The sequence below is a fragment of the Podarcis erhardii genome (assembly GCF_964252035.2).
Source record: "Podarcis erhardii genome assembly, chromosome: 1".
In the NCBI taxonomy this organism is placed as follows: Eukaryota; Metazoa; Chordata; class Lepidosauria; order Squamata; family Lacertidae; genus Podarcis; species Podarcis erhardii.
Window position 1 is genome coordinate 47,030,108 of NC_138497.1, and position 23,960 is coordinate 47,054,067.

Consider the following 23,960-nt stretch of genomic DNA (forward strand, 5'->3'; position numbering starts at 1 on the left):
AATCAAAATCAAGAACGTCTCCTTCAGTGCCTTTACAGCACACAGGTATGTTTACTCAGAAGTCAGTCACATTGTGCTCAAAGAACCTAACTCTGAATAAGTACTTTTAAGACTGCAGCTCGGGTCTCTACAGTGGAAGTTATAGTGTCAGCCGGATCTATGTCTTCTCAGATGTAAGCCCAAGTTAAAGTGCAGCCCTGCTCCCTATAAAAGAGTGTTTGGAGTTGCAACTGAAGTGGTGCAATAAAGGTAAAGGGACCCCTGACCATTACGTCCAGTCGTGACCGACTCGGGGGTTGTGGCGCTCATCTCGTTTTATTGGCTGAGGGAGCCGGCATACAGCTTCTGGGTCAGGTGGCCAGCATGACTAAGCCGCTTCTGGCGAACCAGAGCAGCAAATGGGAATGCCGTTTACCTTCCCGCCGGAGCGGTACCTATTTATCTACTTGCACTTGATGTGCTTTTGAACTGCTAGGTTGGCAGGAGCTGGGACTGAGCAACAGGCGCTCCCCCCGTTGTGGGGATTCGAACCGCTGACCTTCTGATTGGCAATTCCTAGGCTCTGTGGTTTAACCCACAGTGCTACCCGCAATACATACACATAAAACAAAGCCTCATAGCTCCCGCAAGAGCTTCCCAGTTCATTCCGGAGAAGTGGGGAAGGGAATTGAATCTTGCTCCCTAGGGTCAATTGCTCAGCTCTCCCACTCTGAACCGGGTCTCTTTTTAGCATTTCAACACATTTTAGTGTCCAGGGATGGTTGGTCAGCACACTACATTGACAAATGTCCCATCTAGTTTGGCTCCAGATGAGCACTCTCCTTTAAGGAAGTAACGTTCTCACTCAAGCATCAGAAAAAAGTAGCTGGGACCACCCTGCGCAGCAACCAGCATCAGCCTTCCTTTTAATGCTATAAGTGCTAGTATAAGGGGAAATTAAAGCAAAACAACAATTAATGGATTTGTTTCTAGTACAAGAAAGATAGGAATGTGCTAAAATGCAAGAAGGGAAACTACAAAGGCTATGGAATGGTATGTGTAAAAAAGAATTGTGCATATATATTTTTAAAAAGGTTTTTAGTCATTGTCTTTATGGATTCTTAGGCAGGTGATGTGGTGGGGAATCATTATGTAAGGAAAGCTCAAAGAATGAAAATAAACAGGATATCGTATATAGAAGAGCCTTTAAAATGAATTTTATTGTCAGATTATTATTTTTTACAAGTAGCCTTTTAGAGGCTTCATACAAGAACTCTGTTGCAAAACTCTAATAAATAGTCTGCCCCAAGTCCCACTGTTTAAAATAAAATAAAAACTAAAGAGAAAGAAAAATAAGTCAGGATGCTGAGAGATGTTAGCAATATTTCCCATTTACAAATTACATCAGGCATTATATAGATCTCCTTCATACAAATTATTGAGGATGAAAAACAACAACACCCTAAGACATTCTATCTTTCTGCGAAAGCACTCCAGAAATACTCTCAAACCAATCCTCTCACATGGCCAAACGTTATCGGGGGGGGGGGGACCCCGAGGGGGATTTTCATCAAATGAAGCTGTAGGTCAAAACGAACCATGTGGGTTTGTACAGTTAATTAAGAGTTATGAAAATGCGTATCAAAGAAGGCCAGGAAGACTCAATGCCAGGTAAAGAACATTCCCAGTGATGAATGAGGCCTAGAACACAGGGAAGGAGAGGAAGGTTGATGAAATGGACAGGCATGGGCTGCTGCCGTTAGGTGCAACAGTGCGTAGGGAAGAGTATCACGGCTGCATGCAGAGGTCACAAATGAGATTTACCACATGCCACTTGAAACAAAGCTTAGGCAGGCTGCAGGGCACACTGGTTTCTTCCCCCAATGCTAAGACTTCATTCCTTGCCGATGCGACGTTTTATGGCAGTTCTAATGGAAAAGTCATGTGCCAAAGATTCAAGAGTAAGGATTCTTCCTTCTCCCAATTCTAAAAATCAAGGGAAGACTTTGATCATGTTAATAAAGGAGCCATCCCATTGTCTTTTCACTCAGGGCAATGATGACAAAAAATTTACGCCTGCTGCATGGAGTGCAACTCGCAATGGTTGCTTCACAGCTTCGCCTTATTTTGGATATGTACGAGTGCTAAGAAATAACACATGGGCAGCGACACTGGCGTGTCCTATTAAAGTCTCAATATGCAAGCTATTAAAATGAAAATCCATTGAGGTCAACAGCATTCAGGCACACATGGCTTTGTGTGCAGTCTTAACAGTACAGCACGTTATCTGTCAAAAGGCCACCAATGGAAACTGGGGGTCGGTATTGTCTCGTTCTCCTTTCCAAGGCAAACTTCAGGGGTACTGCATAAGGGTGCTAAGTGTCACACTGCTAGGGTGGGGCACGGAGAAAGAGCTTTGGCTCATTTCCTTTCTCGGGAGTAGGCCCTGTCAAGGCCCACAGATCACTGCTTCCTGGCCCTTTTCCTCCTTGCTGTTGCTGACTGTTTGTCTTCTCCAAACATGCAAGCAAAAGACAAAAACGAGGAAGCAGGGTAGCATCCTCTACTTCCCTCTAGGCAGTTGTGCAGATTGGGCCAAGAGGGAGAGAGAAAGGCATTGAGTGGAGAAGAGGAGGAGACCCACGGATGAAGAGTGTCTGGTCCAAAGAGCTCCCCAAACCTAGAATCCACACTGGACATAATTACACAATCTCCAGATCAACAGGAGTGGGCTACATGTATTAAAGAAATGTAAAATATGCAATGCTATCAGGAAGGGATTGGTGAAAGAAAGGTCCCTAGGTAGGAAGACACAGAGGGCGGTTCTTACAAAAGGAGTGAGTATTCTCTTCACTCAAGGAGCCTGAGAAAGGATATCTGTTCAGCATATCAAATTTGTACTGCCTTTCTGTCCCTTAGGTAGCTGGAAGCCCATGCACTTCCACTGGAAAACAAAGGCGCAACAACCACCGATTCAAAGAGATGTGCAGAAATGAAATTGGGTAACTTGCCATAGCCATGGCTCAAGTCTCCACTGGCTACACTGTACACACTTGTACACGTGCACACTCTAGGGGAAATGGCTCTATACAAGGTATGTGGAGATAGCACTAAGGATGGTCAAGCACAAATCATTAAGGTGACACCCAAAACATAGCTCACATCCTCTGGCTTGTGGAATACGTCAGAAACAATAGAAAGGAAGCAGCAAAACAAACATCTTCCTAGTTTTCTAGAAGTTGTAATATTTGCCAAAGCAGCAAGAATAAAGCAGATTAATCTGAAACTGATACAAAGGAGTGAATAGAAATAAATAGAGGCAGATGGACAAGTTATTCTGGTCCACTCTCCCAAGTCATTTTGTACAGGACAAGTAAGGAGAATGTGCAAAAAAATAAAGACATTCACATTTTAGCAGTTAAACTTTTATTTTCTTTAAAATTACTTTTTTTGTTGCTTTTATTTTTTTCCTACAAAAGGCAGACAATGATTGTTGATCTGCAATAGTTCTGGGTGCTTGCAGAGATGCAAAAAAAAGGGTAATCAGAGTATGAAAGATGTAAAAGTGCTCTGACTGGACTTTCAAAGGTCATGATTAGTGTGGTATTAAAGCAAAGTCCCACTACAGAGGTGATGTCACTTTTTTGCCAATGTGTTTGTTTCAATGTGTGCTGTTCTTAGCTCATATCAATTGTGTTGAAAACCCATTCCGTGAATTTCTTCAGTTTCTCAGAGGCGTTCTGGGATTCCTCTTGTAACCGTAAATTGTCTTCTCGCAAATGCTGGACTTCGGCCTGAAGATTGGCTTTGTCTTCTTTTTCCTGGAAGAATGAGCAAAAGACAAAAGATCTCAGATGCGGATTCTATGTGACAAGCCCTATAGTGATCACCAGGGCAGACCTTCATCAAAAAGGTGTTCTCTCCAACCTCCCCAGGCTTCCTGCCTTCTAATTTACTACTACAACTACTACTTATTTTACTATTTCTACTCTACCCATCTGGCTGGGTTTCCCCAGCCACTCTGGGCAGCTTCCAGCAAAATATAAAAACAGAACAAAACGTCAAGCATTAAAGACTTCCATGTTGTGGCATGTCAAATTTTCTGGTGTTTTCTGGTGTTTGCGATGACATTCCTTTCCCTCTTTCTAGATCCTTGTGCCATCAATTCTGCTGAGTTTTCCCTTGTAAATCCAAGGCTTCCTCCCTCTGTCAAACAGGAAATGGACCACTGGCCGATCCAAAGCAAGATCTCCTCTTCATCCGCCATCAGTAGGACTCAATGTTATTCCGTGTTTCAAACAAGATACGACACCAAACCACACACTTCATCAGAAGTGCTTGGGTTTTCAAATTATCACTATATTATTCTATTAATACAATTATTCTTAACTGCCACAGATCTCTCCATTCTCATTAGAATTACAGTATGTGAGCTTAAATCTATCTTTTCCTGCCATGCTCTCAATAAAAACCACCACTGTCACCTCTGGTTTGGTGGCTATTAGTTACAGGAGGTAAGCTCCCCCACACACTTGTCTTCTGAGACTAATAGCTGCTGTGGAAGGCAGATTTTATTTGGAGTGTTGTGGTGGGGGAATAAAGGGTCAAGTTCTCTTTCTGAACTCCTGACAAACACTCCCCCCCCAGCAGCTATGCATAACAAAAAGCACCAGTGACACTTTAAGTGAAGGGCTTTGCACTTGGTTTGGCTGTAAGAAAGTACACCTTCTGATTTCATCTCCTATCTATGTTTTAGTTCCAGGGCTTCTTAAAAACTCTGTTTTGAAATACAGCACGAGATCAGGGCTCATAGAGCTGTTAGCACGGACTAGCATTTAAACAGAAATAACTCAGAAGTTCTTTAAGTCAAAATATTTACCTTCTTTAAATCCTCCTGCAACATTCTCAGCATACTTTCCAGCTGGTTCACTTTAGAAGCAAGAGTAGGAGGAGATTCTTTACTGCAGGAAGGAGGAGACAGACACAGAGTTGTTTACTTTCTCTGTGGCCTTATGCCAGGGCCAACCCCCCCCAAATGCTTTGGACTCCAACTCACATCAGCTCCAGTGGCTAATGGTGGGATGATGGGAGTTGGATTCCAATAATGTCTGAAGGGCACCAAGTCCCCCATTCTCTGTCTTATGCAGACAGAACCAGTGGTTTGCTTTCCTTAATCACAAATCAGTGTTACATCTGCATATATAACCCCTGGTAAGTAAAGGATGTTAATCAGTAAGAACACAAGGCCCCTGTTGAAACAGATCAAGTGTCAATCGAAGCCAACATTTCATTTCCAATTCCAGCCAATCAGGCACTTCTTGGAAGCCATGGAGGAGGGCATCCTCCGCAGGTGTTTGTCTTCAGGAGCTGGTTTTCATAGGCATATCAACCCACCCACTCCCTAGCCCTTCCCCAAGAAAAGCATATAGCCTTTCTTTTTTCATGGTTCTGACCAGGAAGGATCCATTCAGATACCAAGCACTACATTTCTCCTTCTTTAAAAGACATCTAAGCTAGTTGACATCACAACATTCTGCAGCAGTGAATTTGCCAGGTTAATTATGCACTGTGTGGAACAGTTATTTCCTTTGCTCTGAACCTAGTGCATCTTGTTAACCAGGTTAAGGCACCAAATCAAGGTTAGTGCTAACCAGGGTCCACCTGTAATAATAATAATAATAATAATAATAATAATAATAATAATAATAATAATAATAATAATTTATCATTTATACCCCACCCATCTGGCTGGGTTTATGTCTGTGGGAAGCCTTAGCAACACGTTTTGGAACAGCTGTATAGACTTTTGGTTTGGTTTGGCATCCTATGACAGCAACTGCATGTTTCCAATACCCCTTCTGGAAAGACTGATCTAAAAACATAGGCAGACTCTCTCAAAGGTGGACCTGTTCTAGAGTTTTAAAGCAATGTGTGCTACTTGCCATACCTATTGTATGATAATACTACACATGTCGTCTTCTCCATCAACCAGACAATGATTATTTGAAATGCTGATGAGCAGATCCTTGAACTCATCCTCTCTATCAGGGATGGGGAACCTGTGACCCTCCAGATGTTGATGGACTGCCTACACACAACACCCATGATCCTTGGTCGTTGGCTATGCTGGCTGGGGCTGATGAAAGCTGGAGTCAAAGAACATCTGGATGGTCACAGATTCCTCACTCCTTCCCTAGAATAAACTGCCAAGCATCATTTAACATTTTACATACCCAGTGTAAGGCTTCATCTGAGCAGGAAGCTGGTCTTCGGTTTGATCACTGTTGGAAGCAACACTGACAGGTCTGTGGTTTTCATCACTAGTGGCAAAAAATGAGGCTCGCTGGACTGGAGAGAGACACACAAACACATGCCACAAAATAATTATTTTTTTCTTTTGCAGCAGGAGAAAGCAGTCTTCTTTCACATGAAAACAAAACAGGAAGACAAGGAAAAGAATGTCTTGTAACAAAGTCAAGAACTGGAATCCTCTTCTGAGAATGTTTCCATTTCAGATAATCATTACAGAAATGACTTTATGAAGTGGTGTCTTGATTTTGTTTTCCTCTTTCCTCCTCATTTATTTCTTTTTCTGTCATGTATTCTAGACTGCAAGCCTCCTTGCAGGAACAACCCTGTTTTAATTGATCATGTATAAGGTGCTCTGGGAGCCTTTTTCTGCTGAAAATGCTAGTTATATCACTAAATGGTCCACATTCCTTTTTTTAAAGTCTTTCTGGCCCTGTGGCAAAAGGCTGCACATTTAAGCCTTGATATTTGCAAATCAGAATAAGGATGAACTGAAAACACTGATTGACAGCAAAGCATCTATTGCATTTCAGATACAATAATAAAACGGGAAGCACACCAAAAATGCAAAAAGAAACTGCACTGGAATAGTGTTAAGTGACGTAAGATTGTCATTGCAACTGAAGAGGAAACTTGGGTTTCAGAGCTGGAAAACCTATGCAAGACATGGCAAATTAAAACAAATTTGTAAATTGGAACTGACGGCGGAGGCCGAGACCGGGGAGGGGAGACGGTGGAAGAAGATTGGGAATTTGAAGTGTATATATGGAGATTTTTAAAAAAAAATTCAATGAGAGATGGAAACGTCGTGGAATGAAATTTTTATGACCCTAGGGGAAATGTTTTAAGAGATTAAGTTCAAATGTATTAGTTTTAATGAGAAATAAGATTAAACAAAGTAAAAATGGATGATTAATTGGTGAAAGAAGAGAATGTTTTGGAAATAATTTAAAGTTTATCAGCAGAAACATTGCAGAATTAAGGAATGTTAGAAGGTTGTTGGAATGAAGTAATGTGGTTTTAGCAGAAATGATATAAAGGACTGGGTTAAAATTGATTTTTTTTTTTTAATTGGTGAGAGACGAGAATTACAGTATATTAAGATAAATTATTAGGATAAAAACAAAGCTGGAAAGGATTTGCTGAGACATCTAATTGACCTAGAATACAAAGGGGGAGGTGTGAGGAGGTCAAGGAAATAAGCAAAGGAAAGAAAGTTATGTAAAGGTTTGATCTGGTTTTTTTTAATCAATTGTTTGTATTTTTCTGGGTTTTTTTTAATTTTTCTTCTTTTGTCCTCTTATTTTTTGTATTTTTGTAATCTTTAAAATTTGAATAAATATTATTTAAAAAACACACACACAAATTTGTAAAGAGGGCATAAGAGCTTTTGAAGCAGTAACCTGCCAAGACCTACCCTCAAAGGCTTTGGCAGCATCTACCAAGTTTGACCAGTCTAGGTCAGAAGCAGAATCGGGCAGAGGCATGAGACCAGGATCTGGCATGGGCTGCCTTCTCTGATCCTGGATATCTGTGAGGGAGCTGTCAGAGGCAGAGAACTCTCCTGAAGCAACAAAGAACACAGACAAACACACAATTAAAAGCAGAAATCAGGAAAAGCTAACAACATGAAATTCAGCTGAGAGAATATTCTAAAGAAACAATTTTCTTCTTGAATTTCCACAGCTTCAGATCCACATGGAAGTTATTCAAAAGTGAAAAGGAAGGTAACTGAGCATTATAGGCCAGATTAAACTAATGGGTCCAGCCACTGAGAATGCCATTCTTTGTGCCATTGCTGCTCTGACTTGGCATATCGGTGATATGGTGAAAAAGGAACATACCACTGATTTTAAAGATTGTTCTTGGTCTGAAGAGTTTCTACGATATGTCTAAGACGGGTCTAAGATATGTCTAAGATAAAGCCATATAGAGCTTTATAGGCCAAAACAATCACCTTAAATTATGCTCCAGAGCCAATAAAGAGCCAAGCAGATGCCGGAGGCACTGGCATAAAACACCAGTAATGGCCATACTCTTCAAAAACAGGTCTTATATTCTATATCAGTTGTAGCTTTTGAACCATCAAGGGCAGCACCAAGCAGAATACATTGCAATATTCACGTTTCAAGCTTACATAAGGCATGACCAACATACCTTTGAACCCATCTCTAAGCACAAAGGCATGGTTGGTATGAAAGAGGCTTGCTTATTCTGAGTTCTCAGGACACAGCAGGCTGCCGGCTGAATCAACGCACGGCACTTCCACAATAATACTGAAGTTGGAAGCATACTCACCGTGTAAGGATTTCATTCCTAACGTGTACGACGGCCTTCTTAATGGTAATGACTTGGGAAGAGAAGGATATGTGCTGGTGAAAAGGACATCATTTGGCAGGGCTTGGTCTAGAAGAGAAGCTCGCGAGGGGAAGAAGTGTTCCCTTTGACTGCTGTAAATACTCTCATCTGACAGAGTCCTCTGCAACGCACGCCTTGAGGTAGGAGTGCTGGGGAACGGAGACTGGAAGAAGAGAAAGGAGCAATAACTGCCAGTAGTAAATGTCAAAAGCGCATGGTGTTTTTTAATTTGTTGGAAGTCACCCAGAGTGGCTTGGATAACCTAGTCAGATGGGCGGCATATTAATGACAACAACATGTAATAATAAGGTGATTTTAGAATGTTCCTTTAAAAGTGAGAACCAGTTCCAGTAGAATATTTCGTCCCTTACAGGTCTTTCAGAATGGGTGCACAGAAAATTGTAGTTAACCTGTACCGATTCAAAGGTTACACGTGTCTGCATCCCAAAGGCATTTATACCCACAGCTACAATGTGGAAAAACATATCTGGATGTACACTGGACTAATTTTAAGTAAGCATGTGCCGAAAAGGACTAAAGGCCTATCCTGAATTGTAAAATCAATATTCTTAGTGATATTCTCCTATCTGTGCTAATAACATCATAACCTGCTCTCACGTAACAAAAAGCGATCAGGCATGCTTGGTGGCTGCTTGACATTTTCTAAACTTCAGGGAGATACATGTTCTAGCGCTGCATCCATCCTCCAAAGAATGAAATAGAAACAGAAAGCACAACGTTCATTATGACCGGTATGTGTATTGGAGGGTAAGCCTGTCTGTCTGTTAGTCGCTTTTTAAAGGGGTCACTGAACATTCCTGCACTTGAGTGCTCACACAACCATCTTCCACCAAACAATGTTTGTTGGGTGCTGAGAGCAGCAGCGTTGGAGAGGCTGATTTTTTCAACAATGAAATATTATGGCCAGAGTGCTAGGTAAACATCTCCAAGAAACAGAAATCATTAACCCGTGAAAGTTGCTTGGTGGACTTCCGGTCGGATCGCGAGGTGGAAGCAGGCGAGTTTTCCCTCGGGAGAGGGTGACTTGCTCCAAAGAGGCAAAGGGGGAGGGTGCTACAAGGGCGCCGTAGCCCCCCAAAACCCACTGAAAGGAGATTCAGTGGATCAGGATCCCAGCGCTGTCAGAAGAGCGATTCTCCCAGCCGTCAGGTATCCTCTTTGAGAGGAGACAAGAACGGCGGAGCAGGAAGGCCGACAGCGGGACGCCATTGCCAGCCTCCAGGAGCAAAGCCCCAAGCCTGCCCACTGGAGCGAGCGGCTTTCCAAATCAAAGAATTCGAATTGGCAACTTTAAAAAAGGATTTAAAAATAGCAGATTAGGACCTAATTCGATACAGACAAGGGACAAATAGGAGGTCAACCTTGTCCGAACTCCGAAGAATACACAGAGACTATTTACAGAGCGAACGGAATCGTGAGTACAAAACAAACGGGGGTGGTTTTCGGCAAAAAGATCTATCCCTGCGCGGATGTAAAAAACTATTTGGAACTAAGGGGACAGAAGATATTCTTTTTTATTTCCCTTACTTTGGTTGTATTTTTTTTATCTGAGAGATATATCAAAACGTTGGAAAAAGGATCCCCGGTGACGGAGTATTTTATATTGCTTTCGATTTTAAAAAAGAACTGCGCAACAAGTTTTGAAGCTTCATTTCTAACTTATAATTTTCATCTTCACCTTTGAAAAGACATAGATTAAGAAGAGAGGAGCTATTTTTGTATTTGATTTGGTTGGACTGTGTATTACAGCTGATTTAAATATAATAGAGGTGCTTTTTATTTTAACTCTGATGGTGGGAGAAAGAAGGACTGCCCCCTCTGCCTCCTTTGTTAAAGGGAACAAAGAATCACCATTTTAAGAGACCTTTTAATATCGGGACTTGCTTTGCTTTCTCTCTTTCGCCATTTTAAGAGACTTTTATACATTGGGGTTTGTTTTGCTTTTGCTTTTTCACTTATCTTCCTGGTGATTATCGTCTTTTCCTGTAATGAGTTGTGGAATCTATTTTTTTTCCTTTTTGGGAACTTATAATTTTTGTTATTGAGAGGAGAGCCTGGGACTAATTGACGGTTGGAGATCCGAGGGTCTTAAGGATTACAATCTTTGGCTTTTGTTTTATAGTCAGAAGCGGATTACAAATACAGTGGTGGAGTGGGACATAATTTTGGAATATTTGAATGCCAGGAATGATAAGCAAGCTATGTTGATATTTGTGGATGCGGAAAAGGCCTTTGATAATATTTCTTGGGAATTTATGTTAAAAAACTTTGAAATGATGGATATTGGACAAGGAATTATGAATGGTATTGGGGCAATATATAGAGACCAAAGAGCAAAATTAATAGTTAACAATGTGGTAACAGAAAACATAAAAATAACTAAAGGAACTAGGCAAGGATGTCCGCTTTCACCACTGTTATTTATCACGGTACTGGAAGTCCTTTTAAGAGCAATAAGAGGCAACGAACAGATAAAAGGGATAACGGTAGGAAGTAAACAATATAAGGTTAAGGCCTTTGCCGATGACTTGGTACTAACTTTGGAAAATTCGACAAATACTGTAACAGAAGTTTTGAATGAAATAGAACAGTTTGGCCAATTGGCGGGATTTATTTTGAATAAGAAAAAGACAAAAATGTTTAGTAAAAATATGGATCGAGAAACTACCGATAAAGTGCAGCAACAATTAGAAATAGAAGTGGTAAAGTAAGTTAAATATTTAGGAGTTTGGTTAACCCCCAGAAGTATTGATTTGTATCAGAACAACTACATACCAACTTGGAGTAAGAATAAAAAAGATTTAGAGGTGTGGGAAAGAATGAAATTCTCATTTTGGGGAAGAATTGCAATAATAAAAATGAACGTGCTACCAGAGATGTTATTTTTATTTCAAACTGTTCCAGTAATCAGGGGGGCAGCTATCTTTAAAAATTGGCAAAGAGAAATTTCAAGGTTTATATGGCAGGGTAAGAAGCCGAGAATAAAGTTTAAGCTACTGACTGATTTAAAAGAAAGAGGAGGCTTCGCCCTGCCAGACCTGAAATTATATTATGAAGCATCTTGCCTCTGCTGGTTGAAGGAATGGATGAAATTAGAAAACACTGATTTGCTAGATCTAGAAGGTTTTGATAATAGATTTGGGTGGCATGCTTATTTATGGTATGACAAAAAGCAAGTACATAAAGGTTTTGAAAACCACACCATAAGAAGATCTTTGATAGAGGTTTGGGAAAAGTATAAAAACTTGTTGGAAGTAAAAACTCCGTATTGGTTGTCACCACTAGAGGCGCTGAGTGTGAAAAAAATCAATATGAAAGGGAGGTGGGTAACATACCAGAATTTAATAATAAAAACAGAAGGTAAATGGAGGTTGAAGTCGTTTGAAGAAGTTAAGGAACATGTTAATGATTGGCTGCATTATTTTCAAATTAATGAAATGTTTAAAAAAGATCTAAAACTAAGAGGTTTTGTGAATAAAGAGTCGAAATTTCAGAAAGAAATAATAAACAGTGATATTAAAGTTTTGGCTAAAATGTATAAGATATTATTAGAATGGTATACAAAAGATGAAGAGGTAAAATCGGTTATGATTGACTGGGACAAAGATTTTGGATATAATATACAAATGGAGGCTTGGGAGAAATTGTGGAAAGAAGGTTTAAGATTCACTGCATATACAACAATAAAAGAAAATGTGATGAAAATGATGTATCGATGGTATCTAACACCAGTGAAGTTAGCAAGGATGTATAAAGGATGTAACAAATGTTGGAAATGTAAAGAAAAAGAGGGTTCATTCTATCATATGTGGTGGGAGTGTAAGAAAGTAAAAAGCTTTTGGGAAATGATATATAATGAATTGAAGAAAATGTTTAAGTACACTTTTGTTAAGAAACCAGAAGCGTTTTTACTTGGTATTACAGGGAATGAGATAAATAAGAAAGAAAGAAAGCTATTTTTATATGCAGTGACTGCAGCAAGAATATTGATGGCTCAGAAATGGAAGCAAGAGGAGCTACCTACATTAGAAGAATGGAGATTGGAGATGACGGACTTTGCAGAACTTGATAGACTGATGGGAAGGATCCGAAATCGACTAGACCAAAGATTCATAGAAGATTGGAAAAAGTTTACAGAGTAGATGCATAAATTAAGTGATAATCAAATAACGCTTGTAAGCTTTAATGAAGCTCTGTGAAAAGAAATGTTAGAATATGAGTAAAGTAAGATTTTATTTATAAAAACAACAGAAGTAAGGTTTTAGAAATGTGTAAGAAATCAAGAAGGGAAGGAGTATCAGCCAAGTTGAGGGAAGTCAAAAAAGAGAATGGATATAAAAAAGATGTATGAACTGTATAAATTTTATATTGGAAAAAATTGAATAAAAATTATTAAAAAGAAAAAAGAAAGTTGCTTGGTGTATCCACTACAATAAATGAGTAGCATCTGTGCCTTTACTGCACAAGAAAAATCATCTAGAAGGCCCCTCAGACGGAAAAGGCAATTCTCATTTCTTCTACTTCCTGCATTTTCTATTTTATTATACAATAAGCTTTCAACAAAGTGCTGAAGAGAATCTATCAATTCAGCAATATTCCTCCTACACAGAGAAGATATGGAAGGAATGGCTCCTACATCTGCATGGTAAACAATGCTAAAAGCAGAGGTCTCCCTTAGTCCCTTACCTCCCCAATCTCCCAAGTTCCAAATCTCTCAATCATCATCACTGATTGGCTGCAAGCGCTGCATAGTGAGGTTGTAGCAGGAATTATTGGGTGGCATGTAGACACCAGAAGGGTGGGATAGCAGTGTGCCAATACTTTCTCACTTCCACACCCGGGACAGATAAACACAGCTCCCCTCTTCAGTTGCTGGGGGAGGTATTGCCACCTCTCCATTCATTAAGATTAATCTGATGAATAGGGAGGGGTCAATTTGCATGCCCTTCAGGGCTTCACAGAGAGGTTTAAAAGTTCTCTACCTACTCCAATGCTGTGACTGCATACTTTTTCTCATTTCCTTCCACTGCTGCCAAAATTGCTGGGGCCATTGGGGTGGGGGGTGGGCATAAAATTTGCTGGGAGGGCTGTACCTGGTCCCCAGGGCAGAAGTACTCATCCCTGAAGTGAGTTACTCCTGTATGGCTTGTTTATGAGAAGAGAGGGGGAGAAAAGAGAAGAGAAGAGACCTCAAACATAGGAAGATGCTCTATACAGAATCAAGAACATTGGTCCATCTGGCTTGGTATGGTCTTCAACGGCTGGCAGTGGGTCTCCAGGGTTTCAGGCAAGGGTCTCAAGGCAGCTACTCTACCACTGTACCAATGCATATGAGTATCTTTAGAGAGAGAAAGAGCAAGCCCACTCTGCTCCTGCATGTCTTCTGCCAAAAGTTCTACAGTTGTTCAGGCATGGTGGTAACGCAGAAGCTTGGTAGACAAACAACTTATCAAAGAGGTGAAACTCTTTCTGGACCAGACCTCACTTTACACTGCAGATGCTGAACCATATGGCCATTGTGTACTTGGATTTTTAAAAATCCCCACCTAATGAGATGTGCCTGAGACAAATGTGGGAGTTGCGGAGGAGGAGCTTCACAAACTTTTTTTTTTGCCATTTGTGAAAAGTGCTCCCCTTAGCAATCTTAGGACACGGCGGAGTGGGTGTTGTAGCACAAGTTCTTCTCTTGGACTGGAAGCACTTTGCCAAAAGAAGAGGAGTCACACTGCAGGGACTCAGCAGAATGGCTCCTCCCATTCTTCTGACAGGAGGAAAGTGAAGGAAATTATATAAAAGAGCGGCTAAGAAAAAAAGAAGCGTCCCCTCAGAAAACAGCTAATCTTGAACAAAGAGAATGTAAGTGCTCGTAATAAACTCTTTCAAGGAGTTAGGGAAGGGCTATCTTAATGTCCTAGTCTACTAAGAGGATTTTTTAAATAAAGAGAATAGGCAGTAATAGTAACACTGGTATCAGGATTCATGAATTTTGGCAGGTTATTTGTTTAAACTAGTGACTACCGTCTGAATGAGGAAAATAATTTGAGAGAGAGCAGACTCCATTGATCATGAGGAGTTCCACAAGAGACATGTACTAACAGCTACTAGGACAATCAATCATTTAAATGATTAGCAATTTTGCGAAAAGAGAACAGTCCTTGTCTGACGAGTCATGAGAAAGTTGTTCATCTTTCCCCTTAGAATGCCAGTAGGCAGTTGGGTGGGGGGAATACTTGCCTGTGGCAATTTGCCTTTGCTCCAGCCTCAAAGACAACACTGAAAAATAATCTGTATATGGAACCTCATACTTACAAGTTTTAATAAGCCTCTTTGGGTTTTGACAAGCAAAGAAAGAAGTTGCGAGTGCCCTCTTTTGCATGGTTGCTGTGGAAACCATTTAGTCTCTGACAAGCTTGAAATGTTAAGCAGTGGCTTTCAGAACAGAGGCCTTAGAAATCAAGGCTCTTTCTTCAAGATTATTCATTGGATGTTTAAAGATGGTTAAGTCATTAGTACTTCTGGTGAAACCTTAAGGAATTGTTCTGGGTGGATTTATTTCAAGTGTTTTAAAGTTTGGGAAGCAATTTTGGCCCTCACGAAACGAGGCATGGGTTCAGTAGAAAAGTTCTGCTCACTCCAAGCATGCCATTACTCAAGAGTTCTGATCAGAAAAGTGGAAGAGCCACTCAACTGAACGAAGGCGGCCTTTGGAAGAAAACATTCCATTAGCACTAGTGGCTTTTCAGCAAGTGATACCTCCTTCTGATAAAAAGCTGCATGCAGAACTATGAGGTGCAATTGGCACCTGCTAATGCAGTATATTGAAACCTTCCCTAACTAAAACTCCCCAAGAACCAAAGGAGGCCAGTGGCAATGTTGTAATTCATGGAGAAAATTCACACCCTGTCAGAAGCTCTGTACCATTCATCTGACCACAAATCAGGCTGTAAAAGGTCTCCATGAGATGCTGTTAAGATGCTGTAATGTGAGATACCACGAAAGCTCTTTAAAACAGAAAGCATTCATCTCCTTCCCTACTCTGTTTGGTGTTGAAACACAGTAGCATTTTCTAATCTAGCAGATATTCAGAAACTTTCGGATTTAGTGTTTTACTCAGCCTTGCACTTTTCAGAAATATACAAATAAACATAAAGCCACTGAAGAAAAATAACCAACAGTTCACATAAATCCATTCTCTAGAAATACAGTGGGTTTGGAAAGGGTTGCCAAAAAGGGCAACTCCATTAAGGCCAAATGAGAATAAACTTGGTGGGCTTCTCTGGAGATTTTGTTTCACAAAACACAAAAGATGCCCTGTTCCTTGTGGCTCAACCCACCCTAAGGAGTGCAAAAGCAGACACACCTTGGCAAATCTCTAGGCACATAGGAATGCAGTTGGGAGAAAGTGGTTCTTAAGATACGCTACTACCATCCCATGTAAGATCAGGACTAGACCTTTGAACCGAGTCTGAGAAAGCAATTAGAAGCCCTTCAAGAGAATTAAGGGAATCTCTGTGGCCAAATCAAGTTAACATCCTGGCCATTACACTCAGAACCCACTGATCAATTATTTACAGGAAATGCAAGTTAATGTATGGGAAAGGTAACTGACAGTTGTAGCTTTTATTGCGCACCGTGACTCCCACAGTTGTTTATACTTAATCATAAAAAGAGATAAGCTCAGCAGTCATAGGACTGCGGAAAACCTGCTCTTTCACACCAACTGCAGCAGCTGCTGGCTGGCCTTGACATCCTCTTCTCAGCAGGAAGGCGGCGATACCATACTGTAACACCTACCTTGAAGTTCTTCTGAGACTCTGGTGTCGGGCTGTCTAGATCTATTAGCTTCTTCAGCTCTTCCTCGATATTTGACTTAGATGCTCGCTTTGGTGAGGCACGAAGATCTCTGGCTGATACGCGCAACCGAGGATGTGCCATTTCATTGCCATCGCTTTGGTGACGCCTTTAAAGGAAGGAAGATAAACACTTAGGAATCCAAGCCCTTGGGGCCAGACCTTTGCAGCAACCTCCAGTGATTCAGAGAAAATGTTTGCATAGAAGGTGGGCACTTGGATGGGGAGAGGGACTGAGAAAAGTTGTATAGGAATGCCTGCTTAAAGGAATAAACCTGTTAGGTACATTGGCTTTTCCATATCTCTATAAGAAGCTCCTCCTAATAGCAGAAAGGCTGACTGCATCGCCACCATATAACCACAGTTAAGGCAACTGACACCAGACTATCACCTTACTGGGTAATGTGAAGCTGTATGATTATCAAAGAGATGTCTAAGAGGCTTTGCTGCTATCATTCCCTTTGCTTTGGTTTTGCTTAGTACCATTTCAGCATCCCAACCACATGCCTTCTTGAGAACAGTCTTAACACTACTACCTGTATTCAAGCCCTTTTTAGTCAATCTGTAACCTAGTCTGCCCCCTCTGTAATGCTTTACGACTTGGAATGTGATTAACCTTTGACCTTACTTTCATTTTACCCATGATGGCACTCTGCTGCATGAGCCCTCATCCTGACTCTTCAATTATGATCTCGGTTCTCGACATAGCACCAGTTCTTGGCATAAAAGAGCGGCTCTTTTTCCACAATAGCTAAAAACCTAATTGGCAAATCCTTTTGAAATAGTACAAAAGGAAAATACCCTATTCAGATCATCTTTGAAAGCCCATATTTGCAAAACCCTGTTGTTGCAGTCTCCCCACTGGCCCCCAGTATTCCCACTGGCACTCAGTTGAAGGGTTATTGGCATTATTTGCAGGGGGGTGGGGAGTTTCTTTTTCACCAGTAAGAGTTGTCCACAAATCCACTCACCAGCTCTGATGAGTAGGATGGCCAGCAGGACACAGATTCTCCTGGTGCTTTATGTTGTGGTTTGGAGAAAATTAGGAATAACAGGCTCCCTCCCACTCTTTCTTACCTTTCCCATATCCTAGCACACACGAGATAAGACTCAACTCTAATTTAAGATCTCTGCACAGAGAGAAGATGATTGGTGGTAACCATACAAAATGGCTGAGACACACCAATGCAACATTGGGGGATTGCTGATTAACCATGACGTGAAACACTTTGTCCTGCAGTTCAGTTTCTATTACCAAAGCCACTTTTTCTAAACAAAGCTCCTTCTCTCAATACATTTAAAAGCTGCAGTTGGAGGATCCTAAACACTACTGGTGAATTTTTGGTATTTTTCAGTTCAATTAAAACATCCTGCCATAGGATAAAATGTGCAATTGAAGAGATAGAACAAGAGTTATAAAATTCATTAAATTAAACCATTTTACTTCAGTTATTTGAACACTCTAATAATCTCCATAGAATTCTTAGATGAGTTTAAGAGCTTAAATCACTGTACTACTCCTTAAAAGAGTTTCCTCCCATAATGTATCAAATTACTATACATTTTAGAGGCCTCTTCATGTTGAAAATTAGCACCCACCAGAACAGAACAAAAAATGCTCTTACTTTCTGGAATCCATAAACCCCACAGAGTTTATTGTCCCCTCAGGTTTTTTCCATCCAATCAAGTACTTGCTAGTAGCACCCTGGCGTGGGTAGAAAGTCCTAGGACCAGAGGAGGAGGAAGAGGAGGAGAAAGAAGGCGCAAGCTGTGGTGAAGTGGCAGAATGAAGCTCTTCTTTGGGTGAACTTCTGGCACTGGTGAAAACAACGGGACTGGCAGAGTGTCGGGAACTCATGGTACTGGGAGAGAAGCATAACAAAGACAAAGCTTAAGTGTACATGCTGACATCACGTGCAATTAATTTCAAAGCTGCATTTTGTCATGCTGGGCAGATACCTTTGCCGCCTTAAAAAAACAAAAACACCATAGCTGGAAAACAAATCATTCACCCTGTTAAATTAAGAGGCACAGAAAGATTAACTACACAACTTAGTTACCTATCAGGAGACCCACCCATCCCTAATCCATTCCTTGCATCAAACTTAATAAGAGAGAGAAATGACTCTGCAGACTAACTAGTTTTCTCTCATCGTGTTTGTTCCTGTGGCAAAACTGTGATGTGGGATGGATTTGGTGTGTCTTTATGTGCAAGACAGGTACAGTGCGCTAGGACACTCTCAGGTTATTCAGCCTCCATTTGGCTTTTAAGAATCCAGACATAAATCCACTGTGTGGTAACATATTCCCATATGGAAGGGACGTAAGAGAGGACTTCCCTGAGCAAAAACTATAATGTGAGAAATTGCTCTAAGAAATTACGCATTCTGATTTATTCTGCTGTTATCTTAGATTCCTAGTTTTCCATCGACTGATTTGCTTTGCTGCTCTGAGGTCACGCCAGGTCTAAAAGATTTTGCTGAATATAGCTGCCCAGCTTCTTCTGCGGCTCTCAAGAAACAGCATGTTCTTCCAAACTGAAATGCACTCCAATACTGCCTATTCAAACACTGGAATTGGTAAGGGAGTGAACAGCTCTTCTGCATCATTACATCATGCCAAGGTTGTGTTGGGAAGGCAGGTCTTTGTAGTGCACTAACCAGTTTACAGAGAAGCTGCCTGGTGGCTTCACATCTTTCCACAGCTCCAAATGGGTAAGTGCTCTTTCCCATTATACACATTGCTTCCTGGATGTCCTTCACTTAAACATTGGTCCTATTAATATTTACAGAACAATCCTATAGATGTCTACTCAGAAGCAAGCCCCAGTGAGTTCAATGACACATGCTTCCAGATTTTAAATAGGATTGCAGCCTTATTATTATTATTATTATTATTATTATTATTATTATTTACATCGTCCTGTTTAAAGGGTACTAAACTACTTGGTAACTACTCGAGAATGCTAGCATTACACAGCAATGATAAATGACCTTGCCTACTATATAGCAAACTAAATAAACTTCAGAAGCCACCATATATTACAAATGCTTGCAACAAATGTTGTTTCCTATTTATTCCCTAGAAAAAGCAGATAAGATGATGGAAAAGATAAATGGCCTGAAGAAACCATCATTTCAAATGCTGAGTGTTTATGCTGCACAGAACACTGTGTTGGTGACATAAATTCAGCAACACCGTCAGTGTTTAAGCCTGTGTTTTAAATGTACATTAAGGCCTTCTCAACATCTAAAATTCAAGATGGGGGGGGGGGGAGAGAAGAGATTTTACCAGAGGTGAATCACTGTTTTACAAAATGGATGGTTGTCTAATGCTATAGATGCTAGTTCTAAGATTTCAGAAACTGAAGAAAAGATTCAGACAGATCACCATGTGATGAATCTATTTTTCTCAACATGCAATTGAAGAGGGTGAAGTCATCAGACTGACCAATCCCCACAAAAAGGGCTAGGTTGAAAAGGCAACGAACACTGCACCAGTCTGCAAGTCAGCTTCTTAAGATAATAAAATTAAGAGTACAAGTATATATGAGTAGATATTCATGTATAGATATAAATAGATATAGAAATTTCTACATTAAGAAGCACTCTGTTTGAATGGCAGCAATCTTAATATCCATAGAGAAATGACAAGATAATTGGTGTGTTGAGGAATGCTAATCCTGTTTGAAAAAGTTGGTATGTTGAAGGAAAGGCTATTTACATTATTAGGTGATGCATCTATCCTTGTCATAGCTAGCTTTCTAACAGAACAATCAAGCCAAAGTGGAAACTCCTCTCACCTCTACAAGTGTTATTCATTTTGTCGAGATAAAGTCATGGACATCCCTGGGAATATTTCTGGGTTTGGGTGGGTGTATTAATACTCCAAATTTTAAAAAAGCTAGTTTCTCACAAAACAAATGAGCAGAAGCCTGTCTGCACATTTTTGCCTCATCTCTCATGTTCTATAAATGCTAGAAACATAGGTCTCATCCACACTGGAGTTTAATGTGAAACTGAAGCTGCTTGTTTATCTATCTTATCTCCCTCATCCTGCTGTTTTTGGACTACAACTCCCATCATCCCAAGATCTCAGGACCAGTGGTCAGGGATGATGGAAATTGTGGTCTGAAAACAACTGGAGACCAAGTTTGGGAAATCCTGGCCTAAGGCTTTGCTTGTACTCATAGACCATGGTTTAAGCATTATGTGTGAACCAGTAGCTCTGTAGTGCAAGTTTGAAGCTCCTTTAGAAAGGTCCCAGCATTCTGTAGACTTTACACATCCAGGCCCCATACCTGGATGTAAAGTAATATACACTAGCCTTAAATTTAATGTGGTGTATGTGTGTGAGGGAGAGAGGGAGAGAGAGGGACAGAGAGAAGGAAGGAGATGAGCTGGAAAGGAAACAGAACAGACAATCCTGTAACCTATTCCCAATCACTGAAGCTATGGCTAAGAGATCAAGAGCGTCATATTCGCAAGAGCCTTGTACATCTGCAACACTGTGTGCACTGTAACACAATGTATATTTCTGCCATGCTTAGATCCAGATTCCCATGTGTTCCAAGACCCCCCTACAATAATGGAAAGCAATCTCCATCCACATATGGAAATATTAAACTTGCTTCCTATTTCCAAACTCTCCACATTGTGCCTCTTTTCAAACTGCTGGGCCGCCAAGAATCACAGGTATGTCATTATCCATAGCATTCACTCCCCATGTCTGCTAGAAAGATCTAGAGACACCAATCATCATTTTAAAGAATATTACCTTGTATGGGAAACAGCATCACTAAGGCTAAAAGCACTGTTCTCTCTTGTTAAAGGGTTGGAGGCTGGTTGGCTTTTGGTATGAATGTCCAAGCTTAACGAAGACTCTGTCTTCCTGTCCATCATGTGGCTGTCTTTTTCTAAAGTCCGGTCTGCAATAGAGACTACTTCACTGGAACTGTGCCATAGTGGTGCCACTTTCTCTTTTACAAGTCCTGATCGGGGAGATGTTGCCGAGTTGCCCAGGGAGGCTGTGCTGCCATGGCTGGGGCCATAGGAGGTGGTATCAATGCCACTGTCAGCAGAAGTACCTTGAAGATAGTTGTAGCTATTCAGCTCTGACTCAGTCCTATCTCCACTGTCATACCACTTCTCCTCACTATGGACACTGGATGCATTGCTGGACAGCGTGTTGCTGCTTGAATGACTGGAGTAGTGGCTATCAGACTGCAAAAAGGGGAGAAATTGTAGATAAATTCAAGGTTTCGGGAGAAAATAAAATAAAATGGGAATAACTGTACAGTACTGAAGACCAAACATCCATAAGCCCAAATATAAAATTAACAAGAACAAAATTCATGAATACTGAACTCAAGACTTACGCTACAAGAGTTATGAGCCTGAAACACCCATCAACAGACCACTTTACAAATGAAACAGCCATTTCCACAATAATTTTCAGGCAGGACGCAGGTGGCGCTGTGGTCTAAACCAGTGGTTCTCAACCTTGGGTCCCCAGATGTTTTTGGCCTACAACTCCCATGATCCCTAGCTCACAGGACCAGTGGTCAGAGATGGTGGGAGTTGTAGTCCCAAAACATCTGGGGACCCAAGGTTGAGAAAGGCTGGTCTAAACCACTGAGCCTCTTGGGCTTGCCAGTCAGAAGGTTGGCGGTTCAAATCCCTGCAATGGGATGAGCTCCCGTTGCTCTGTCCCAGCTCCTGCCAACCTAGCAGTTTGAAAGCATGCCAGTGCAAGTAGATAAATATGTATTGCTGCGGTGGGAAGGTAAACGGCGTTTCCATGCACTCTGGCTTCCATCACGGTGTTCCGTTTCACCAGAAGCAGTTTAGTCATGCTGGCCACATGACCCAGAAAGCTGTCTACAGACAAATGCTTGCTCCCTCCGCCTTAAAATGAGACGACTGCCGCACCCCATAGTTGCCTTTGACTGGACTTAACCGTCCAGGGGTCCTTTACCTTTTTACTTTTACAATAATTTTCCATCAATTTGCTTTCAAATGCAAGTAAGTCCACTTTAAATTCATCGTTTAATATATTCATATTCAAACAAAGCAGAACAATTTGTCATATTGTCAGAAAGAAAGAAATCATTAGTGGAAAGTTATGAGCATGAAAATCTACATGTTCAGAGCTGAGCCAGGTGAAATGAACCACAAGGATTCCAAGATTGGATTCAGACGTTCAAGACATCAGGGGAACAGAACACACCAAACAATCAACATCCTATGCATTTCACAGCATCTGAAGTGAAACTTTTGCATCTTTCTTCAAGGCAGCTGTATGCTAGTTAAAGCAACTGATTAATGAAGGAGTTAGGACAGCAGCAGCTCAGTATATAAGAAGCCATGCTGAAGAATATGGATAAAACAAGTTGCACTGGCAAATGTCTGCAACAGTTAAAAGTGTGTGTGTGTGTGTGAGAGAGAGAGAGAGAGAGAGAGAGGGCGAGCGAGCGCACGAGAGAGCTTCAAATGCAAAAGTGTGATGGTATGTACTATTAAAATAAAAAAGGAATTTTAATGGTTTGGGGAAAATTCCTACTTCTCGGGCTAGTTCCTTCCCCTTTAGAAATCTGGCAATGCACCAATCTTTGCACATTGTTACAAGGGTTGTGTTTGTGCACTTTCGAGAGTGTGGATTAGTCAGACAAACACCACTGTGAGTCAGGTCAGATGTCATGGTAAGCCATGGGTTATGGCTTGCTGTGAACAAGCAGTGGGTTAGAACATGCTGCTTAGTTGCTCCCACTCTGCGCCATTTTGTTTGGAGCTGGGAGAAACAGCTATGAACACTGACTCAGCATCACTTGTGAAAGAACATTTGTTTCTTCCCAAACAAACCATGAACAGAAGCAAAGATTTGTAGAGCAACTGCTCATGGCTTGTTTGCATGTAACGCAAAGCTTATGGTTTGTTTCTCCTGGCTCCAGGAAGGGCAGAGCAATGCGGGATTGAATGAGCAGCACGCACTGGTAAGCTGCTCATTCTTGGCAAGCCATGGTTTATTACCATGACATGTGAACCAGATCTCTCCAAGCAGAAATATTCAAAAGAAAAGTTAAGGCAGCAGGAGGGGGGGGGGCACAGAATCACAGAATTGTAGAGTTGGAAGGTACCCCCCCCCCAGAGTCATTTAGTTCAAACCCCTGCAATGCAGGAATCTCAACTAAACAGAATGAATAAAGAATATAGAGCTATAAATAGTTTGCTGAAAGAACATATTAATGTTGGTAAGTCACCAAAGTCTCGCTTGTGGAATGCGCAACAAGCCAGAGGGACTGAGCAGGAGGAATCTTATTTCTAGAATAATGAAGGTTCCCACAGATCTTTGGACTATCACACTATACTGGAGCATAACTCTACTTTTGAGTTGGCAGCAAAACATTTCTATTAATAAACTTTATCTTAAAACTGCATTTAGCTC

General features: G+C 41.0%; 1 protein-coding gene across 7 annotated transcripts in view; it reads right to left on the minus strand.

Annotated features, from left to right (window-relative positions):
• Positions 1-1,174: 1,174 nt before the first annotated feature.
• The window catches only part of SIPA1L1 (signal induced proliferation associated 1 like 1), a 157,056-nt gene continuing 134,270 nt past the window's right edge, over positions 1,175-23,960 (minus strand). For 6 of the 7 annotated variants that reach the window (XM_081881268.1, XM_081881272.1, XM_081881270.1 and 3 more), the window contains 8 exons: positions 21,294-21,739; positions 18,143-18,379; positions 16,462-16,627; positions 8,587-8,809; positions 7,706-7,852; positions 6,213-6,327; positions 4,859-4,940; positions 1,175-3,800 (listed from right to left, as the gene is read on the minus strand). In XM_081881268.1, the coding sequence (XP_081737394.1) occupies positions 3,657-3,800; positions 4,859-4,940; positions 6,213-6,327; positions 7,706-7,852; positions 8,587-8,809; positions 16,462-16,627; positions 18,143-18,379; positions 21,294-21,739 (1,560 nt within the window). In that variant the 3' untranslated portion in view covers positions 1,175-3,656. The remainder of the gene's footprint in view (positions 3,801-4,858; positions 4,941-6,212; positions 6,328-7,705; positions 7,853-8,586; positions 8,810-16,461; positions 16,628-18,142; positions 18,380-21,293; positions 21,740-23,960) is intronic. The other variant, XM_081881271.1, reaches the window with a different exon arrangement.